Consider the following 21,320-nt stretch of genomic DNA (forward strand, 5'->3'; position numbering starts at 1 on the left):
GGCTTTGTGGCAGACGCGGAGCCGCAGTTGTTCCGTTGCGGGAAGGGGTAAGCCGTCCATTATTTTGCGTCATCGCGTCTCACGAAGCCAGGTGAGGATAGGGGAGGGAGACCTACACACATCCCCGGCCAATTTCCCGGTGGGCGTGCGAAGTCATGTGACCCGATTCCTTGGGCGGCCGAGACAAGATTATTTTCATAAAGTGAAGGGAAGTGAATCTCTGGTGGACATTTTTGTAGCTGGGAATGAGCATGTGCAGCAATGACCTACGCCAATGTTACTCATGCTAATGGTTGATAAAAAGGGCTGTCATATTAATTACCTTATATCTGTCCTTCGACAACGTCGAATGGAACAAGATGTTCAAGATACTAGAAGCTCTTAGATTGGACTATAGAAGAATTATCCACAAACTCTAAAAGAATCAGGTTACAATAATGCAAATGAAAAATGGAAGGCATATGTGTGAGAAAATTGTGTATAGTATATATATATATATATACTTGGTTGTCAATACAGATTTTACAGTTGGTAACGGATTGCACATTATACTTGGTGTGGACTGTTTTATTTTACACATTTTTTCTTACATATGCAAAGCTTTCACAAATTTTATTGTCCAATTATACCGTGCCTTAATAATGTGATCAGATTTCCATGGATTGTTCAGGGTAATTGATGTTCAGTTATCGTTGTTTCCAAATCAGAATGGACCATTTATTCAGGTTGGTTGATGAATCATGTTATTGCTCTTTTTTGTCCAAGTAGGATTATTTTGGAAATTTGCATTAGGGATTCTATTTATCTTACATAAAAGCCTTGAATGGCACACACAACCTTTTTACAAAATGGCAATGCACCAAAAATATATCACAAAATGATTTGTAAACACAACTAAAACCCTTTGATGATTCCAGTGAAGTTGAAGAGAAGATCAGATCAGGGAAAGCGGATGTAATTTAAAGAATGATTGAAAGCCACAAGTTGCCTCAAATATGTTTAATTGTATATACCTTATCATCTCACCCTGCAAGCTCTTGCTTTGGCTTATGGTGAATGAGAGAGTCACACCACTTTTTAACCAAGCACCTTATTTACTGCAACATAAGACAAACTTTTTTACTCCAAATTATCCTCTATAACTGGCCCGGGTCTTATGGGCCAAGAATATATGGGTATGGCTTCGTCTGATAAGCCCCAAGCTGATTCATCAGGAAAAACATTTCCTTTTAAGTATATTTCCCCTCATCAGGCATAAAAAACGATTGTCTTTATTACAAGTTTCAATAATAAGACTGTTTCCAGCCAATGGCAAGCAATAGAGCTTTCGTATTTCTTTGACGGTGTTTCCCTAATAAATCTTAAATGCCTTTTTAAAATGTAATTTTGTCTCACATGCGTTACTGATGCAAAACTTATACATATGTATTGGGCTAACAGGGATGTGTGCTCAAACATTGTATCTTTTGCAGTAAACTTAAAAGAGTCTATATGCAATCAATCACAGTAGTATGGGTATGATAGTAACGTTCAATGAGTTCAATGTTTCTTTTTATTTAGTGTGGATATATTTACCTTTATAAATACATAACTAAGGGTTGCATGAAAAGTTAGAAATGTTATAACCTCAGGAATCGCAATGTTGCAGTGGCTAACGTACTGACTTCCCACTGAGAGGGCCCGGGTTTGAATCCTGGAGGCGACATACTTTTCAGTGGTATCTCGGATCCCTCGGCACCTCTTGTTAAGAATGGGCTAATGCCGACGCCGGGTTTCTCTCCACCCTTCATCCTTTCCTGTCCTTCCCTTATGGCGAAAATAACCTCAGCTGTTGGTCGCCTCCCTTAAAACTACTTCTAAGAACAGGATTACTGTTTCAACAAAAATGAGATCAATCAAAGCAACTAAACTAGCTATAGGTATGTCTATTGCCAATGTTCCTGGACAATACTATGATGCAAAGGATTCATGAGGAGAAATGATCTCGGCATGCAAAACAGAACTACAAAAGCACAAAAACTGCTACTTGAATACAAAATAAGAGGTGGAAATTCCACAGTGAAAATGACCATGTATATGAATGCTGACTTGATGAATGCCTTGATGACAAATTGCTGGGATTCTACTCTACATAAATGTTTATTTAGTTTCTAACTTGTTACATGTAACCATTCTAATTCTTTCTTATAAGAAAGTGTTAACATTAAAATACTTTTCGGTCTGATCCAAGGATATTTCGTGAAGTCTAACCTAAAAATCATTGTGCGTCTTATGGGCCAGGAAATAACAGTACTTCATAGAGAGTTCAGAAGTACAGAAATCCACTTGTATTATTTTTTCCACTATCTAATATACCAATATATATTGCATACATCTTGATAGTTCCCTCTATGTCAGAAGTGAACTTCACTATCATCTACCTTCCAAAAATCTGCTTACTCTCGTCATGACTGGAGAAGCCCTTGTCCTAGTTGTTCCATGAGCCTTGTAACACTTGCTTGGCAATCATCACATTATCCTCGCAATTTAATGTATTTTTTGAGTGTCTTAAAATTCCACAGTTTATAATTTCTTCAATAAAATAGCACATCATCTCTCTTCTATCCCTTTGTTGCAAAAAGCACTGCTTAGAGTAAGATTAAATTTTATACTATCATAAAATTTTGAATTGCTTACAGTAAAAATATGGATTGGTCACAATTGGTTCATGGAAATGCACTTCCTTTTACTATTCCATGCCTTTTCTTGGTTACAACTAAATTTTTGAAGCAACCAAATGTAACAATTTTAAATAAAATGCATTCCTACATATTACATGTTTCATTGCATTACGTTTCTGACCTTGAACTGATTAAGAAAGAAAATTGTTTCTCTTTCTTTCAAAGATATCTCTCTGAGATGCACATTATGAGAGAGCAACTTCTTAGCTGCCTAAAAGTAAAATAAATCACAGTAGTAACAATGTGCTGTTTCAAAATTGACCCTACTTACAACACTAACTTCAAACAAGATTCATAAGCAGAGCATAGAAAGAAAGGCATTTCAACATGAACTTTCAATTTTTAGTTTTATCAAATCAAGAATTGAAGACATACCCAATCTGTGTGATTTTTTTTGGCACCAGATCTTCCTGGAAAACCATAATCGGCACAGGGAAAGGATTTGTCCCCCATATTACTCTGCTAATGGGTGAATTTCACACACCATCGGGCTTCATACTGGGTCAACTCTACCATCACCTACCAAACCGACCTCCAGGTTGATTACTGTGTTTATGGTTTTTTGTATTATTAATTGTACCAACTAAAAACTCTTCTCTCGGTGATGTTTCTTGACTCCGACTCAGTTGTAAGCCTCTCCAGATAAGGACATTAGGTTTTGTTCTCAGGTTTGGGCAATAACTAATGTAAAACAAACTATGCAAAAACATTTCCATAATTAATTTACTCTCTCATCAACGTTTTGGGAAATTGTACAATAGGAAATACCTCGCACAAGCATATTATATGAATACTACATGAAATTTACAATTGTGCACAGTCAAAAGTGAGCAATAATTATATATAAACGCACGTGATTATAAAACTATACAGACTGTTATACCACATTAGAACCTTTATTTTGTTGTGCAATTTAAAGCATGACACAATGAGAAAGGAAATAGATTCAAGATTACTTATGGATTAATGGCTAAAAAGTGTTCACAAATAAAACCATAATGAAACCTAAAAATCTTTTCTTCCATAATGAAGTCAGGGGAACTCTTTCAATCGTCGTAAAACTAATACTATGCATTAAGTTTCATAGTGAAGTGATAACTAAGAATTATAAATATTAATGACACTTCAGCCATGCGATAAGGGTGACAAAAGATTCTCTTCCTAGTGACACACTTCTCTTTACAGAGAGCTAAAATGAGAAACACTCAAAAAACATTACGCTATGATTCATTAAAACTCTACACGACAGCTCGTGCTTTTAACCTATATGAATGACTGCATATTTACATCAGTATGCACACAAATAACAGCACATTTTTAATACAAAGGTAACAGTAGATAAACTTCACTTTGTACAGCTATACATGTTATAATAAAATATAATTATAGTTTTAGTTACACAAAGTGGAAGTTAATTAGAGTAGATGACTTTTCTGTTTTAATATCTTAAATGAAATGCCAACCATGCAAGAAGTAAAATACAAGAATTATTATAATTAAAAACTTCCAACCGGTTGACAAACTATTCATAAAACAGATTACGACAACACAATGACTATTAAAATCTAGCACAAATTGAAAAGCACACAACTTTTAATTCACAATAGTTATTTTTAAAGCTACTTTGAAAAATAAAATAATTTACTCTTGTATGATAAAATGTCAATGTATTACATTATGAAAAATGATGTAAATATAGAAAGAAATATCACTTGTTCACTTAATAATAAATTACTCAGTAGATTTTGGGGATGGACAGGTGTTGTATCATCAATGCTTTTTTTTCACTTCTACCAAAGCAATCATAAAAGCTACAAAGTAATGAGGTTATCTAATTCTCACAGCATTTCAAATTTGTAGACACTAAAGCAGACTTCTGCTATTCCACTTCTTTCATTACAGGTAGATGAAGTATATCACCTGCAACTGGATGGAAAGAGTTAATCAGACAAAACATGGAAAGCACACACACTATTCATTCACAGAAACAATATCACCAACAAATGCTTTTTATTACATTATGCGAACGGTAAGCAAATGATAATTAAAACCACCAAACACTCCGGATTTCTAAAACCTTGCCTAAATTAAAGAAACTAAAATGCTAAAGCTGGTTTCAAACTAAGCATCAGCACTTCACTAATGACAGCAAAAGTAAATCTGACACAAATGAGTCCAACTGAAAAATAATCACCTTTTGTCTTGGGGATTCAGATGACTGTGAAGTGATGACCTTCTGCACTCATCACTTAGAAATCTTCATCCATCGTCAATTCACTGCCAATGCCAGAATCCAAAGTGTGTATTGAGTAGTTTGGACTGAAAATGGAATATAGTACAACATTTCAAAAATATTCACCATTTAAAGTCTCAACATGCATATTATTAGCACATAGTTAAGTTTCATCAAAGAAATGTACATCCATAAACTCACAGATCAAATTAAAAGAACTCAAAACAACAGCGCAATTCCACATTAAATATAATTAATTGCACAACCCAGGTTTCATTGCTGTGCAGAATCGTCAGGTGAGCTTATGGGAATATTCAAAGGTGCAAAGTGGCATGGGATGCGAGGGGAATAGGTTATTAGGAATGGGGCTATTGCAAGGTGGACACTGAGGAAAGGGAGGAGAGGCATACGAAAATGGAATAATGACAATTGTGCAGATCCTCCATCTTATATTTGAACAGGTACGATATTATTGCACACTAAGCAACTGGGGGGAATTGAGAGTAGGCAGAAGAAAAATTGGGTGAAGGAGATATAGAAAGGCAGTTGGAATATTTATCACCAAGATAAAGAGGGAGAATGAACAAGGAAGACAGGACAAATGTGGGAGAGACTAGGCTTTTGCGCCAGCATGAAGATATAAAATGTATAATCAATTGAAAAACACAAACCAAAGGAAGTCTACATGACATGTAATAGAGTTGCAAGGGATTACTCAAAACCACTATTTAATAGACCCAATATGTGATGATTATTAGTGCTGGCATCCATTATGTAAATTGTAATATCAACCCCGGATCATTTATTAATTGCCACACTACTATAATTACTATAATAAGAGTTAAAAATAAATGAGGTATAATTCATTATTTAGTAAAAACAATGCAGTATATATTTAAATAAAATATCAATTGATACCAGAGTTCAATTTAAGCATATTAATAATGGGAAATAGCTCCTCTCCAAAAAGACAATTCAGGTAAAAAAATCATTAGTAATCAAATATTTTCATGGCTGCCTGTGATGATACCCGATGTCACATTGATTTGGTGATTACACTAGTCACACGATTTACTTTTGAATACACTTAGAAGCATTCCAATAGTGGACTCAATCCTTCGAGAAATGGGTGGGAACTTGACAAAACAAACAATTTTCATTTGCTTGGCTTCAGCAGGGGATTTAAACCCACAACCTACCGCAACCTCCACATAATTATCACTCCTGCCTCCACTATCTGCCTTCCATCAGAGAGCACTGAGTAGAGTGTGAAAATAAGGGAAAGAGGGAATCAAAATGTATGATACCAAGCATTATCGAACGTGCAGTTGGATGACTAAGGACATGATGACCCAAAAAGCAAACAGAATTTTTTAAAAGGTTGAGCAATTGAAAATTGAAATGTTGCTTTCCTAATGCATGATACCTGATTTAATTTCACAATAGGAATTGAATGGCTCAAATAAAGAAGTTGTATGTTTTTGGGATAATGGGGTTTTTTTGTAATAAATGGAGAACAGAAACATGATGAACTTCTGAGCTTTGTAATATGTCATGTCAATGCTTAATGAAGGTATGTTTTGGGATGGCGATTTCAACAGAACCATTATTTTAGCATGTCACAGGGACTCAGCACGGCCTCGAACGTCATTGGAAACATATTTGTATTTATGCATACTGAAGAGCAGAGTCAGTCCCATGTTTTTCACAAGTGACTGCTCTTAAATTTAATAATGAGGTTCTGTTGTAAGCAGCAAAATCACTAGTGATGAAGGAAGTGATAGAGTTTAAATTTGAATGATTTCTGTAAAAAGGAACAACCATTAGAGGCAAACAATTCTAATGTAGACGTAAGAAAACAATGAATTATAGCTTGAGCATTGAGTCTACTTTTCTACAAATGATGATACTAGCAGCAGATGTGGAGGTGATGGAAATGTGATGCTAGCAAATAAAGTTTATAATAAAATGAACATCAGGAGTAGTATAGAATGAAGTGCCGTGAAGCATTAGAATAGAGAAATCTATGGAGGACATTGGCAAAAATAAGAGGGACACTATTTGGATACGTATGAGGCATAAAGGATTACAGAACACCATTACAGAAGAGTCGAAGGGATGAATTTTAGTGGAAGGCCAAAGATGACCTATGAAAATCCGGTGGCAAAAAATGCCAATGCCCAGCATAAAGAAGATATTGGCAGAGAAGGGGATTGTTTGTCTTGATAGCTGCTGCAAAACAATCATGACTGAACACCCTAATGGTGGCAATTACTGCAATTGGGATGAACATGACATAAGACCACTAAATATTTTACCAAAAATTAATGTCACCATTTATGACATTTTTTTCAGCAGTAATATTTGGCTAATGATTTCCAAGATTCTATTGGCCACAGTCAATCGATAATATCTATTAAAAAAATTAGATACAATGAACTAAAAAAATTGGAAAACTTACTTGATGGCTCTGCATGTAAAGAAAACTATTCTTTTCAGTTTCCTGTTGTAGAAGAAGTAATTGAATGACCACAGGCAGCCATCTTCCCCAAATGGATCTGATGCAAGATCTGGGTTGTAACTGAAAAGAAAAAGATATGATTAAGTCATTGAATGATTGCGCTCTCATTCCTTATGACTAAAATTATGCTTTGATAACAGACACTATGAAGGTTTACAGTAAAAGTATCCACAGGCTTAGACATAAGTTTAATAGAAAATAAATTAATGTAATCCTGGGATATTGTAATGTAACATTTGGAAGACTGTTACATATGAAACAATGCCACATTACTGAATGCTGTCATTAACAAAATGAATGAGCACGAGCAAAAATAATTAAAGTTCAAGTCAGGCTAATTCAACAGGCCAAAAAAAATCAGTGTTAGTTTTAAATGCATATGAGAAAATGCAACTGAATTCAGGCCATCTTCCAAATAATATAAACCTTCCATTTATAGTTGAGAAACACAGTTTGCTTTCTGTAGTCAAAGAAAACCTAATTACACCTTATGGTCGAGTCACATATTAAGGTGATCTTTTTGAGGTGATTCTAATCACCTGATAAACATATGCAGCTCGCAAACATTGAATTGAGTTTACCTGAATAATATTCTTCATCAGATTAGTTGCAATGTTTAATGATTCATTGCAAATTGCTAGTGAAATGAATTTATTTAGTCAAATATCCACATATTTTTTTAAATATTCCTGTGTTGGTCCATTTTCATTGAAAATTGTGAAACCAACAAACTCATATTCAAACAAATGAAGAGGGTAATATAACCAAAGCTCACTCAAGACTTCTCAAATAAGTAATTAGTCTTTAAGATGGACATAAAACAGAGAAGCTACCAGGGGGACGAGTGGGAATTAACAATGAATAGAGAAGATTGGTGGGCTTCAGCAAACCCACCAGTTAGGATAAAAATACTGTTAATAATACAAGGTGTTAGAAAAAATATGGTAAGCACTGTGATAGGAGGTAGAATTTACGATTCTAAACGATTTGTCTGTCATTGTAATATGTCCAAAACTCCCAAGTTATGGAGTTGCACAACTGCAAAAATTGAAACAAAAACATTTGGTAGCAACTAAGGAAATGCTTCATGAACCAAAATATTATTATTTCCAGTAAACATCATGATTCAGACATGCATCTTGTCATTTCCATCAGGTAAATTTTGCCCTTTACTTGGTATGACCTAATGGTTTTGAGATGGCATCCAAAAATCTTAGTAATTCCTTCCATCAAAAGTAATTCTTCCATCACTATTATTACTACTTGGAATTTTACCAGTTAAAGTAGATTTTGGATGGAACACCCCACTGCCAATCAATATGCTTTGCATCTATCTTTCCTGTCTCCTCACGATTTCTCACAACAATTCCCTCTACTCCCACAACACTTCCTCATTTGTTTTCCTTCCTGTCCACTTAACCTTCTCCAAACCAGCATTTTAAAAGCCTCAAATCATCACCAATCATCCTGCTTCAATGCCTCTGCTCCATACATAACTACAAACCATATCAAATTTTGACAAGCCTTTTCTTAACATCCTTCCTCAATGTCCCTGTCATCAATTTTCCCCTCCTTGTGACAGCTTCTTTGTCTGATGTACTTCTTCTCCATATATCCCTAATACTTGGCCCATTTTAGTTCAGAACACTTCTGAGATGTACTATGATGAGGTTAAATGTTTTGCCTGCTCTAGTTTATGAACTCATATTTTAACATTTAGCTTAGCCTTTCCCTTTCTGGAAAACCACATAACCTTAGTTTTATTTACATTTATTCTCATTCCATACCAATCGCACTGGCTTTTCAATGCACTCAGCAATGCTAGCAATTCCATGGCTGACTGGCAACCTAAAGCTTGAGCACCTGCAAACCTGACTGATTTTATGAATACATCTAGAACCTTCCCCATCTTCAGTTCTCCCCATGCTTCTTTAATCATTTCAACCACATTGTTTCAATTTTCAAAGACATACAAAAATTTTTCCTCAGTCGGTAGAAAATTTAAATTTATATCAATTTTGTTTCTATAAAATGAATAGTACCTGGGAAAAGATCTCTGTCTTATGTGAATTTTCACTTCAACTGGTTTGGAATAGCACTCTAGGCGACGAAATAATTTGCCAACAAAGAAAATCAACTAGGAAGTACTATGAACTATGTAATAACAACTATGAACACGGAATGTGACAGATAATTGTACCTAATACAAGGAAATCCTGAAAGTAATGTCAGTGATTTTATTGTTGCCTGACTGTACATTGGACCGCAATCAGACCAGTTGAAACTGAGAGTGGAACCCAGGTAAGCAGCGTTCTGTTGCTCTGTGTACTCCAAAGACCTGGAGACAGGGGACGGGCCTGTCTGAGAGAGTTGTTTTTTGATCTTTCACAAGTGAAAATGCGGCGCTCATTAGAACAAAGAAGATGCCCTGTCAAATCCACAATCCACACACGGCCTTTTGGGAAGGCTGGGAAGAGGTCGACAACAAAGGCCGTGCCAGACGGCCATCCATGACCACCACAGCCGACTATTTTATGCAAGTGAGGGAACTGTTGAACACAAACCGACGATTAAATTTACGTTAAATGTTAAACATTCTAAAAACTCAAGTTTATGAGATCGCTACCAACCATATTGGCTTGCAGAAGGTGTGTGCAAAAATGGTTCCAAAAGCGCTCACTGATGACCAACAGTCGCCACACATTGAAACATGCCAAGAAAACCTCAACATGAGCAAACGTTATCCCAAATTTTCGGACAACGCCATTACAGGTGATGAGACTTGGGTATTTGAATATGACCCGGAAACCATAAGACAATCATCGGAGTGGCACACGTCAGCGTTCCCTTGCCCAAAGAAAGCCAGGATGAGAAAATCAAAGGTGAAGATCATGCTCATTGTGTTTTTGTGTTCATTACGAGCTTGTAAAACCTGGAACCACTGTGAACTCCAAAAGACTGAAACCCAGGGTTCAACGCATCTGGCTGGACATTGCAGACAACTTGAAGTCATCACCAACTACCTAGTCAAACCAGGGAAGCCAGCGATCCCCCTGCCCCCATACAGCCCGGATGTGGCTCCCCCCAACTATTTTTGTTTCCACACCTCAAAACAACCCTGAAAGGCAAGCATTGCAAGACAATAGACGGGATCAAAGAAGTTTGCACCATGGCATTAAAAGACATTCCAAAGGAGGCCTACCGCAATGCATTCGAGAGCTGGAAGTTCACTTACAGGAAAAACATTGTATGTTAGAAAATAAATCTTACAGAATCACAATTACTCCACAAACACAAGAATGAAGACAATAAAATGGTCCTGTATAATATCAACAGTACATTGTGTATGGTTTTACACTACCTAAGGCATACAGAGAATTTTGGATCAACTCTTGATAGTTTTGACTCAATTTAGGACATAAACTATTTAATTTTTGTAAATAATGAATCATATTTTCTTTCGATACACAATTGAAAGATTGCATGTGGTGAAAACCGGCTGAAATATGTAAGAATTAGCTGATAATCAATCCTGTGAATCTATTTTTTTGTACATTCAATCATGAGAAAGCATACCATAACATGATGCACATTTATTCAGCAGAAACAGCTTTTGTCAATATATATTTTCAGGTATTTAAAAATCGAACCGTAATATTAGTAGTATGAATACTATAAAGAAAAATATCATGTTCCTTAAAATGTCCACTTGTGTGTGCTAGTCCAAACCAGGATGAGAGGGAATCTGTGTTGGTTAGGAACTTATTTTTCTCATGTTACAACAACAAAACTAGTTTCACTGGAATGTAAAATTTAATACCTGACCAATTCTGAAGTACTTCCAATAGAAGGAATTTCTAAGAGTTTCCATTTCCACCTCAAAGCATGTGGTTGATACTGGGGGCCCTTTCAATTAAGGTGCAATAGAACAAAAAATTCAGCGTTTTCAGTTTGAAGTTAAATGCTTTAATGAAGCATTTTATTGGCTAAAAGCAAGCATTATCAAATAAATTTTTGCATTTGCGCAACTCCATAGCTAAATAATTCTGGGCATATAACTTAGAAATGCTACATCTTCTACCCTGAAAATTATTTACCAACATTTGTGTGACAATGTATTTAAAAGTGTGATCATTTTCATTAATGCCAAGGTAAACTACATAGCTGATATATATTTATCGGTGGTTTTTCGGTAAAGCAGCACACATGAATACTTATCCAAGTTCTTTCCTTTTCATCAATCATTAAGGATTCCCTAAGGAACATAACAGCACAAGCAGTGGTGCCCCCCTAATCCATCTCAATGGCTATATCTAAGAAGTGCGCGGATCTCAAATGTTGGTAAAAATAACAGTTTCAGGTTTAACTTTGTCGAATTCCTTCATTATGAGGGTAAAAAGAAACTTAACGTTTCCACCATAGAGATTTAATATTTCACGACCATGGTTTAAACGCTGCGCTTCATCATCAGGTAACATGCATCAACATTTCCTCAACTTATATAGTCTGGCTCCTAGAGGCTGCCTAATTAAATGTAGGACACAATGTGTTTGTTTTTTTTTCTGCCGTTTTCTCTAAGAGTGGTGGAGGGTTACATTGTGCTATTCATTCAATGATCATTTAATTAACATAAACTTTCACAAATTTGAGCCAGTAACCTTCCAATACTTAGCCTCCCCCTGCCCTAGACCACTAAAAGGCTGCTGTACCTAAACTCAACTTACCCCCCTCTCCCTTACCCCCCCCCCTCTTCTCCCCATCACCCCTCTTTGAACCAGACTATATAAGTTGAACAAATGTTAATGTACCTTACCTGATGATGATGCGCAGCATCGAAACAATGGTAGTGAAATATTAAATCTTTATAGTGAAAGTGTAAAGTTTCTTTTTACCCTGATAAAATGTTGGTCATAGAACCAAGACCAAAACCGAGTAAGTTTTAGTTGACAGTGCATTAAGAATATTTTCTGCACCAATACCACATTAACAAACAAAAAGATCAATAGTACACATTTGAAAAATTCAGCACTGAAAGGTAATGATGTGTTATGTGAGAGCATTAATACCTGTAGATGTCACAGTCAGAGAGGCATATTTCATCATCAAGGGCAGCCCACAACTGGCCTCTCAGGGATCGGAACTGTTCACCAGCGGTGGCATTCAAATTGCTGTCAACACAGTTCATCACCCACTGAAACAGAGAACAGGGAAATAAAATCAATCCTCACACCAAGAAATCTGGCGCAGAGACACACATTCAGAAGTAGGACGTGGAAATATTCACACACATAGCTGTAGGGGCCATACTTGTATTATAAAAGGCAATTGTCAGCTTTTTTTAACCCTCCACCACATATAAGGATCCAGAAGATATGTTTCCATGAACTCCTTCTTCCTTTTACATAATTATCAGCAATGCCATTAACATCAAACACACACACACAAACCAATTTATTAAAAGAAATTGATCTCTCTCAGTAATCTCTTTCAGTACTCTCAGTCTCTCTTTCATAACAGTTACAGATTGGTACAATTATGTGTTTGTATTCCAAAAATGGAGTGTAACTCCTAAAAGAAAACTTTTTTTGTTTAGGGCTACATGGGATCATTCAATATGACCTTAGGAAAAAATAGAGAAACAATTTATTTTCGGTGGATATTTCAATATAACCTCCTTTAAGCTCAATACACTTTTTTCAATGTTTCTCAAACTCTTTCAAGCCATCCAAAATGTAGGATTTTGGAAAATTCTTAAAATAGGCATTTGTGTTGGCATGGACCTCCTCGTTTGAGTGCATCCTCATTTGAGTCCTGCCTTTGTTATATTATGGTTAAAAGTCCGATATAAAGGCTGAAGTGCTGTTTTTGGATTAATGTGAAATAAATATGGAATTCTCAGGGCTAATGAATGCAAGGGAAACAATAATGGGAAAACATGGATGACAAAAAAATTTTTAAAGCAAAACTTTAAATACAACAGACAACATTTGATTTGGCGTAATAAAAGCCTGTAAAAAAGCCAAAGTATTTCAAACTCTTAATTTTTAAGAAGTACACCGAAGTTTCAAAGCATTTAATTATATTCACAATTGTTATTCTATTAACATTTTGAGGTGCTGGGCAGAAAAAGAGAATAGAACGGATAACCCGCAAAATGGAGTTTTCTGAATGTAAATATTTTTGTTGCATTATCATCATCTGTGCTATAGCATATTACAGAAGAATCTTGATTTTACATCATCAGAATTTGCATAATATCTAATTTTACACTAGCATGCTAGCCTCCATTGACATCCATTACACTCTTATAAACACACCTATTGTGGATGGAGATGAATGGATTTTCCTCAACATTAGATAATGAGTACTAGGGCATTAAGTCCTATCATCCTAAATCATAAAAAAATACCATCTACCTAAATCACTAAAATGATATGGTATACTTTCGTCAGCACATTTTTTAAAGGGACCCAAACTTAAGATTGTACCAATCAGTAATTCATGCAAATCAAGGTTGACCTTTCACGAAGGATTGCAACTTTTATATGGCATCACAATTTAAGGGTATGTGATTTATGTCTTAATAGCTTATTAGGGTATAAACTCTATTTTTTGTTGGTAATATTGAGTGACAAGAGACTATTTTACTTCAACAATATCATGAGAAATAAAAAATGGCCAATTGAATACATATTTCCTCAGTGCATACGTTACTTATTCTTTATATATATTAATAGTAGATAATCTGGCAGCACCCTTCAACGATAATAACTCCATAATCTGCATCCAGTTCAATCAACTAATTCTACAGTAATGCATTCTAGCACCACATACTACAATCACAGTGCACATTCTAAAGATGCAACTAAGCAGAAATAGAATGTCTCGGCTAAACATAATCATTTCTCAATAATCCATTCGGAATAATATTCACTGAATCTGCTTTTTACAAACTGAAGTTATCAGCAGCAGTAGGATGACGATCAGCTGAACAGCTTGTTTTCAAAAAGGTCAGTACCGCAATCTGAAGGAGATATCTAATGAAATGCCATCTGTGCAATTTGTACAGAGGAGGTGAAACAGGACTGTTCCATGGCCTCCTTCCTGACAAAACACTCAGTGAATTATGCAACCAAAAGGTGGTGGAGCATTACTATATTTTTCAGAAGAAAATATTCCATCAACCACCTTCAGGTCAACATTTTCAACATGTGTAACAACGTGGACTTGTGTTTTTCTATACATACATTTCTAAAATTTTATCCTCACAAATGGCCACGCAACGACATTAAAAAAGCACGCATGCTTGGTTCTAGATGTCAGTACTAATGAGATAAAGCAATGGGCAAGTTCTGAGCAAGTTAAATTCTAAAAAAACCTTCATTATGACTTTGCTCACCTGTATTAGCTAGTTCTATAGATTGTTTGCATCACCCACTGTTATGTCATCAACGTATTACATAGACCACAAATCAAATAAATAAAAAAAAAATATTTTTAGACATAAAAGAATACAACTTATTTCAAAATTTTTGCATGAACATGTTACAATCTCCATCTATTCCCTAACTATACAAATACCCTCTTAACCAAACACATTTTTCTAATAGTTTCAATGTTCAGTGCAAGTTTAGCAAAATAATGGTGGGAAAAAGTACCTATGGTGCCTTTAAGATTGGCATTGATTATGCCGGTTACAGTAAACTTGAGAATCCACTCTCGTAGCCCAACATGGCATCATAAACAACTTTATTAAACCCCGAAACGCCCAAGGGTCTACTACATGAGTACATTATGGGATCAAAAATAGATTCGCAAAATGTGATGAAGGAAATAACAATCACTTAAGTTAATAATAGAAGTTGTAAGTCTAATCTTTCCAACCATTGTGACTTAAAATTGTTACACCTAAACATTCAGTGCATTTGATCTAAAACGAATGTACTTGAACTTTTACTAATTGATCACTACTATTATGTGACATGTTCCACACGTCTCAAAAATGTCTTTTAGGAACCAATAAACGTCAATCAATCAATTCAAAGTCCCCAAATTTAAGTTCCAAATATTATTGCCAATTAATTAATAATTACAATAAGAAAATACATCCCATAAAAATCATGCAATGTCATAAAACTGCATGATACCCCATTATTAACAGTTTTCCCATGTCTTCAAGCCCTCAAACCTCACCATGGGATGATATTTTTGGCTACAGTCCAGTTGGACAGAATACAATTATCTGAGGTTTAAGTTTCACTAATCAGTCCTCTTAGAAGAAGACAGAAGGGCAAACATGGAAATAAATGACCCATGGAGCAAGCAAATCACCTGCGGGCTGGGCTCTTTACTGAACTCATGACTCCGAGCATCAGTGAAGTCATAGTCCGGATGGAAGGCAGCATTTAGAGTAGCTATCAGGTTGAAGAGTCGTTTTCTGCTTATTGTATCACACAACGGCCCTTCTTCATCACCCGAAGCACTCCGTCTGCAATAAGACCATGGAAGGAATTAAAAAGCTTTGCTCAACCCTGAACAACTGACAAATAATAGAATAATTTAGTTCATAAGCAATATAAATCACAGGGATACACAGGAAATGAATATATCTTTGTTTTTACTAGTAAATATTAATTTTTGAAATACTGTATGCTGGTTTTACACTGGAATAGAGTAGAGGTACGTATGACTTGTGACAGACTACCATCAAGACAACTTTGCATTTAAAGAGAGACTTAAAGGTAAAATTAGAATCTTAGATGATCATGACGCCGCAGAAGCACCACAATCAACAGGAATATTTTAAAGTGAAACAAATGGGACATTCATGTTGCATGCTGTCACAACATGCAATTTTTACAACTGGATGGCGCAGTGGAAAAGGTTGAGAATATAATATCATACAATCAAGGATGAATTTTTGCAAATGAAATTTACATGATTCACAATTAAGAAGATATTAACAATGTCTACAGTGAAATAAAAAGTTTACAGAGCAAAAGTATCAACTTATTGCTGTTTGTAACCAAATGAATGAATACCCCCAAGGAAAATAAATACATTAATGGTTCCACTCGATGTAATGTCTATGAAAACTTGTGATACAATTTTCATCCAAACTCTACTAGTTGCAATTTTCAAGAACGCTAACATGATGAAAAGGCACAGACTGCCCGTATAGATATCGGTACATTTTTCATAATTGGTAATCTTTTCTACAAGTTTTGGCTAATTCATGGGCAGAAGAAAATGCTAATTCGGGTATCGAGGATTCAGGAAGAAGAGTGAAGATAAACCAGACATTAGTATAGGACCCTGGTGGACAAAAGGGAAAAGTGATTGATCCCCCATCCAACACTCGCACCTGAATAGTCCTGAGCTATGTCACGTACAGGTCACAGATTAGTCTTCTATCCCTCCAATTTACTTTCAATTTCTGCAATACATTAATTAATTCTACCTAATAGTCACTTTTCAATGCCTTCTCAAAATCTATCACAAAAATAAATACATTATTCTTTCTCTCTATTAGTGACCTCATTACTTCTATTGCATCACAACGCCTCTCTCCTTTCCGAGCCCAAGCTGATTATTTCTTGGAATAAAAACTAAAACTGATCTGACATTAACCTCCAACTAATTCCCTCCCTCAAAAATATTAAGAATAATTCCCTAAGAACTCTTCCTCCCACATTTTCCTAAGAATGTAAGTAGCTCCATGAGTGTACTGTCTACCCCCACAGACTTATTTGATTTCAATTCCCTCACTATATCTCCATTAAATATGCCTGGAACTAAGCTATCCACATCTACATCATATTGTCTTTCTATGGTCAAGCTTTCAATTAATACTTTTCCTGACTTATCTTTGATTGTTTTAATGGATTTTCCCTTCCTAATTTCTGACAGTGCTTTCATCTACCTGTATAATTCACCAATTTCACCCTTTCTCAGCTAACTTTCCATAACCTCAATTTGTGTCTCCCACCATGCTTCTTTTGCCCTATTAGTTTCCCGCATCATTTCATCATTCAACTCTATATTTCCTTCTGCCTAACTCTGTACATACTTCATTTCATTTCCTTCTCTCATCTACCTTTCTAGTCAACTCATCTGTAATCCATGATTTTCACAACCTTCCGAATTGACACTTCCTATTGCTTCATTAGCGACTTTCGATATCCCTTTTCTGGTATGTTCACATTCTGGTATCCCTTTCTAATCATCCAGTTAATATTTTTACATTCCATTTCATTAACCATCTTTCATGCTTTATCCTCCCGAATCTGACATTACACTTTTTCAGTTATAAATTCCTAGCTGAATCTGCACCCAGGAAACTTCACAAATTAATCTTGCTATTCTTTAATCTATGCTTAATCATAATGTAATCTAACTGGAATCTTCCTGGATCTCTGGACACTTTCAATGTGTACTAATGCCTTTTGTGGTGTCTAAACCAAGCACTCGTTATTATTAACCCCCATCTCCTTCTAAACTGAACTGCTTTCTCTCTATGGTCATTCCTCGTATCTAAACTGTGGTTCCCTTACTCAAGACCACATCTTCCTTCACCTACCATCACATTTCATGTAACTATCAAATGTTTACCTCCAGGAACACACATGATTATGTCTTTCAACTGACCATATACCCTATTGACTACTTCCTCCCCATGATTGCTTAGTGGCATGTATGTCTGAACAATTACCACATTTGTTGGTTCCGCTTTTATTTCTACCAGTGATATTCCATTGGTATCTTGCTCTGTATTTACTAGGCTTCTTCCAACCTTGGTTCTCTTCCCTCTGCTGTACATCACTCTGCAACTATCACTCCAGTATTTCTCACAATCCTTCCATCTCACTTTGTACACCCCTAAAATATCCACATTTCTTTTCTTCATCTCTCTCTATAAATTTTCCAATTTCCCTCTCCTCAATATCATCCCAACATTCCAAGTCCCTAATTCAAATTTGTTCAGTCTTCTTCTGTCCAGCTGCTGTCAGGTTTGCGTGGAAAGGACTGTGTGAGATGACGACTCAAACTCTTGATTTATGACCATCATAGTAGCGTGGGATATTCAACTGAGGTTGTTTCTATCATAAAAATGGCCACTATAAAATGGAAAACTTTACCCAAAATGAGGTGAAACTCCGAGAGCAGTCTGCGGAGGGGAGAGTGCTTGTAGATCTGTTGGTGCCATCCCTGGCTCAGAATTGAATCTTTTGTACAATTGCTTCTCACCCCCGGCCATTTTGCACGAGTAACTCTCAATCCTGGAACAAATACAGCAATTATTAGATACAGATGATTTATCAATGTGGGTGCTTAACAGACACTATTGAAGACCTTTTAAAATATTTTTTTTACCAAAAATAAACCAGGTACCTAGGATGGATAAGAAATACATCAAAATCAACCACTCAGCCCAAATGTTTTCAAAACTTTCATTAGCTTCTAGAGTAATCACTCTCACTCAGTTGCAAGAGTGCCAATTCCACCTACAATTGTCCATTTTTCTCGATGAAAATTTCCAAAATTAACATCTACCTATCAATCTATACTGCCTAAGGCAAAGGCTCAATGTCTTTCATTCAATGGGGTGCAGTATTTTGAATTTATTTCAATGACTTGTCATTATTCTTATGGTAAACTTTATTTTTTCTCTGTTATACTGCACTTTCTGAGGAGAAGATGTATTTTTACTGCAGAGGTGACAGTGAGATGTGAACCTTACCCTCTGATCTAACCACAAAAAACATACATAATAGATATCAACTCATGTTTCAAACACCATAATTTTTCTTTTATTTAAAGGTTTCTACAAACCAGGTGGAGCTCTTGGATAAGAAAGTGGTCGGTACTAGACATGCCAAACTAAAGCTAAATCTATGTTTTATCCATTTATCAGAAGAGTTTGTGCATGGTTTGTTCTCCTATCTTGCTAATAAATAACAGCAACTAAAAACAAGCAAAATGTACCAACTAAAGCTAAGTTAAATCATTCTGTCTTCCAAACCATTTGTGAAATGAACATTATTTGAGAAATTTTGTTATACTTAAGAGTCCATGTCCTTCTGTTGACACCTGCATTCCATGGCTACGATGAGGGAAAGAATATTTTCTTTAGTTAATTGATTTTATATTTTGCATTTCATGATGCATTAACATCACTTTAGGAGGGGTTTTTATGACATAAAAACTCTAAATGTTTGTTGAACTTCTGAACTTAACACAAAGACACTTTAAGTAAAAATGTTTTTGAGTCAATAAAGGCATACACATACTAACTTCTAGGTAGTATGAAATAATAAGCACTACATATGACGCATTTAGGAAGGCGCTTAAGCTTGTAAACATGCATGAACAAAAGTGAAAATTTTATTATCCTTTAAAAGGGATTTTAGAGGCAGATGGGCCTCTGATCCAATATCCTCAGCAGAGACTTAGTTGTTTATTTAAACTGAATTGGTAGCCCTGTAATTGAGCACCGCGTAACTACAGATCAACTACTTTGGCCACTAATATTAAATATAGAATCGATACCACAAAAATGGAGGCAAATAACCGTAAGAACTGTTTTTTCGAAAAATAGAAAATCCTTTTAGGCGGTTTACAATTTCTCATGTACATTTTACAGAGATTTTCATAAACAACTTTGATGGCATGCTTGAAAATACAATTATATCATACTTCATCAATGGACAAAGAGGAAATGACGAAAATGCCTCTTTCCCAAATCGATTCAATTATTGAATGACTTAAAAAATCATGAAAAATATAGCGCATTCTCATTCAGTCCTAATGAGTACAATGCGGATAAGAGCCGTTATTTTGAAAATAATCCATTTCAATTAAACAATAAAACAAAGAGTCGTTACATAGAAATGAATCCAGATCAATTAAGCAATAAATCGAAAAACCAAAGGAGAAATTGAAATAAGAATGGCGGGTTACGCTGTTTGCTGCATCATATGATTACCTTCCACATATTTTACTGTCTCCCGTCTCAATGGACAGTGCTGAATTAATAGCTTCAAATCTTGTACTTTCCAGTAGCTTCATACCTGACTCTTAACTGAAATGACAATATTCAACGCTAAACTTCACTCCAAAAATTCGAGCAAAACACCAAAACTATAACTTCAAACTGTTGATTTTTGAGTTCTTAGTCAATTCTGCATAGGAAAATAAACACAGGGTCGATCAAATAACAGCGAACTATAATTTTCTTGATGTTTTCACTTGGGCAACCACTCAACTATGGCATCAACATAAGCAATATTTGGAAAATGCCAATTGACTTATACAGTATGCAAAGTTTCTGTTCATTCTTCTCGAAAATAAGACGGCCCCTTTTTGTCTCGAAGCTATGAGACTAAATCTTTGAGGCATCAGTTCGCTGGCCTTCGACACTGTCTCTTTTCTCTTGTCAAAGATAAACATTACAGGATCAGAGTCAATAATATTCTTCATTCAGAACGCAACTAAAAATAAATCACACGATCTACCAGCACTTTGCGTCGATTTTGGCTCAACTTTTCGATGGCACTTCAACTAGAAGAGACTTGTTTACAAACACCAGTAAATGGCGTCCAAACCTTCGTAGGTTGTTGCTAAGCGCTGTAAGTGAGAGATGAACCAATTAGGTAAAGGGGAGGAGTGTAGGAAAACCCAGCTCAAAAGTATAGACATACAGACTAAAACGATATATGATATGAATTTTGTTTTCACAATCTTCCGCCTAGACAGCGCTACTATCGATGGATTAAATATCACCAATGCTATCGGAATACATTTTCAGGGCCTAAAGAAATAATAATCATTTCTTCAAAATTTTACA

At 35.5% G+C, this 21,320-nt stretch overlaps 1 protein-coding gene across 1 annotated transcript; it reads right to left on the reverse strand.

Moving 5' to 3' along the window:
• Positions 1-3,425: 3,425 nt before the first annotated feature.
• Maf1 (repressor of RNA polymerase III transcription Maf1) lies at positions 3,426-21,087 on the reverse strand. Its single transcript, XM_071592655.1, has 7 exons — positions 20,460-21,087; positions 18,613-18,753; positions 15,806-15,962; positions 12,541-12,665; positions 7,415-7,534; positions 4,915-5,039; positions 3,426-4,646 (listed from the first exon to the last, which is right to left on the reverse strand). The coding sequence occupies exons 1-6, from the start codon at positions 20,540-20,542 to the stop codon at positions 4,970-4,972; spliced, it is 696 nt and encodes a 231-aa protein (XP_071448756.1). The 5' UTR covers positions 20,543-21,087; the 3' UTR covers positions 3,426-4,646; positions 4,915-4,969.
• Between the last annotated feature and the right edge of the window lie 233 nt (positions 21,088-21,320).

Source organism: Hetaerina americana, unplaced genomic scaffold, assembly GCF_022747635.1.
Source record: "Hetaerina americana unplaced genomic scaffold, ioHetAmer1.1.p SCAF_5, whole genome shotgun sequence".
Lineage (NCBI taxonomy): Eukaryota > Metazoa > Arthropoda > Insecta > Odonata > Calopterygidae > Hetaerina > Hetaerina americana.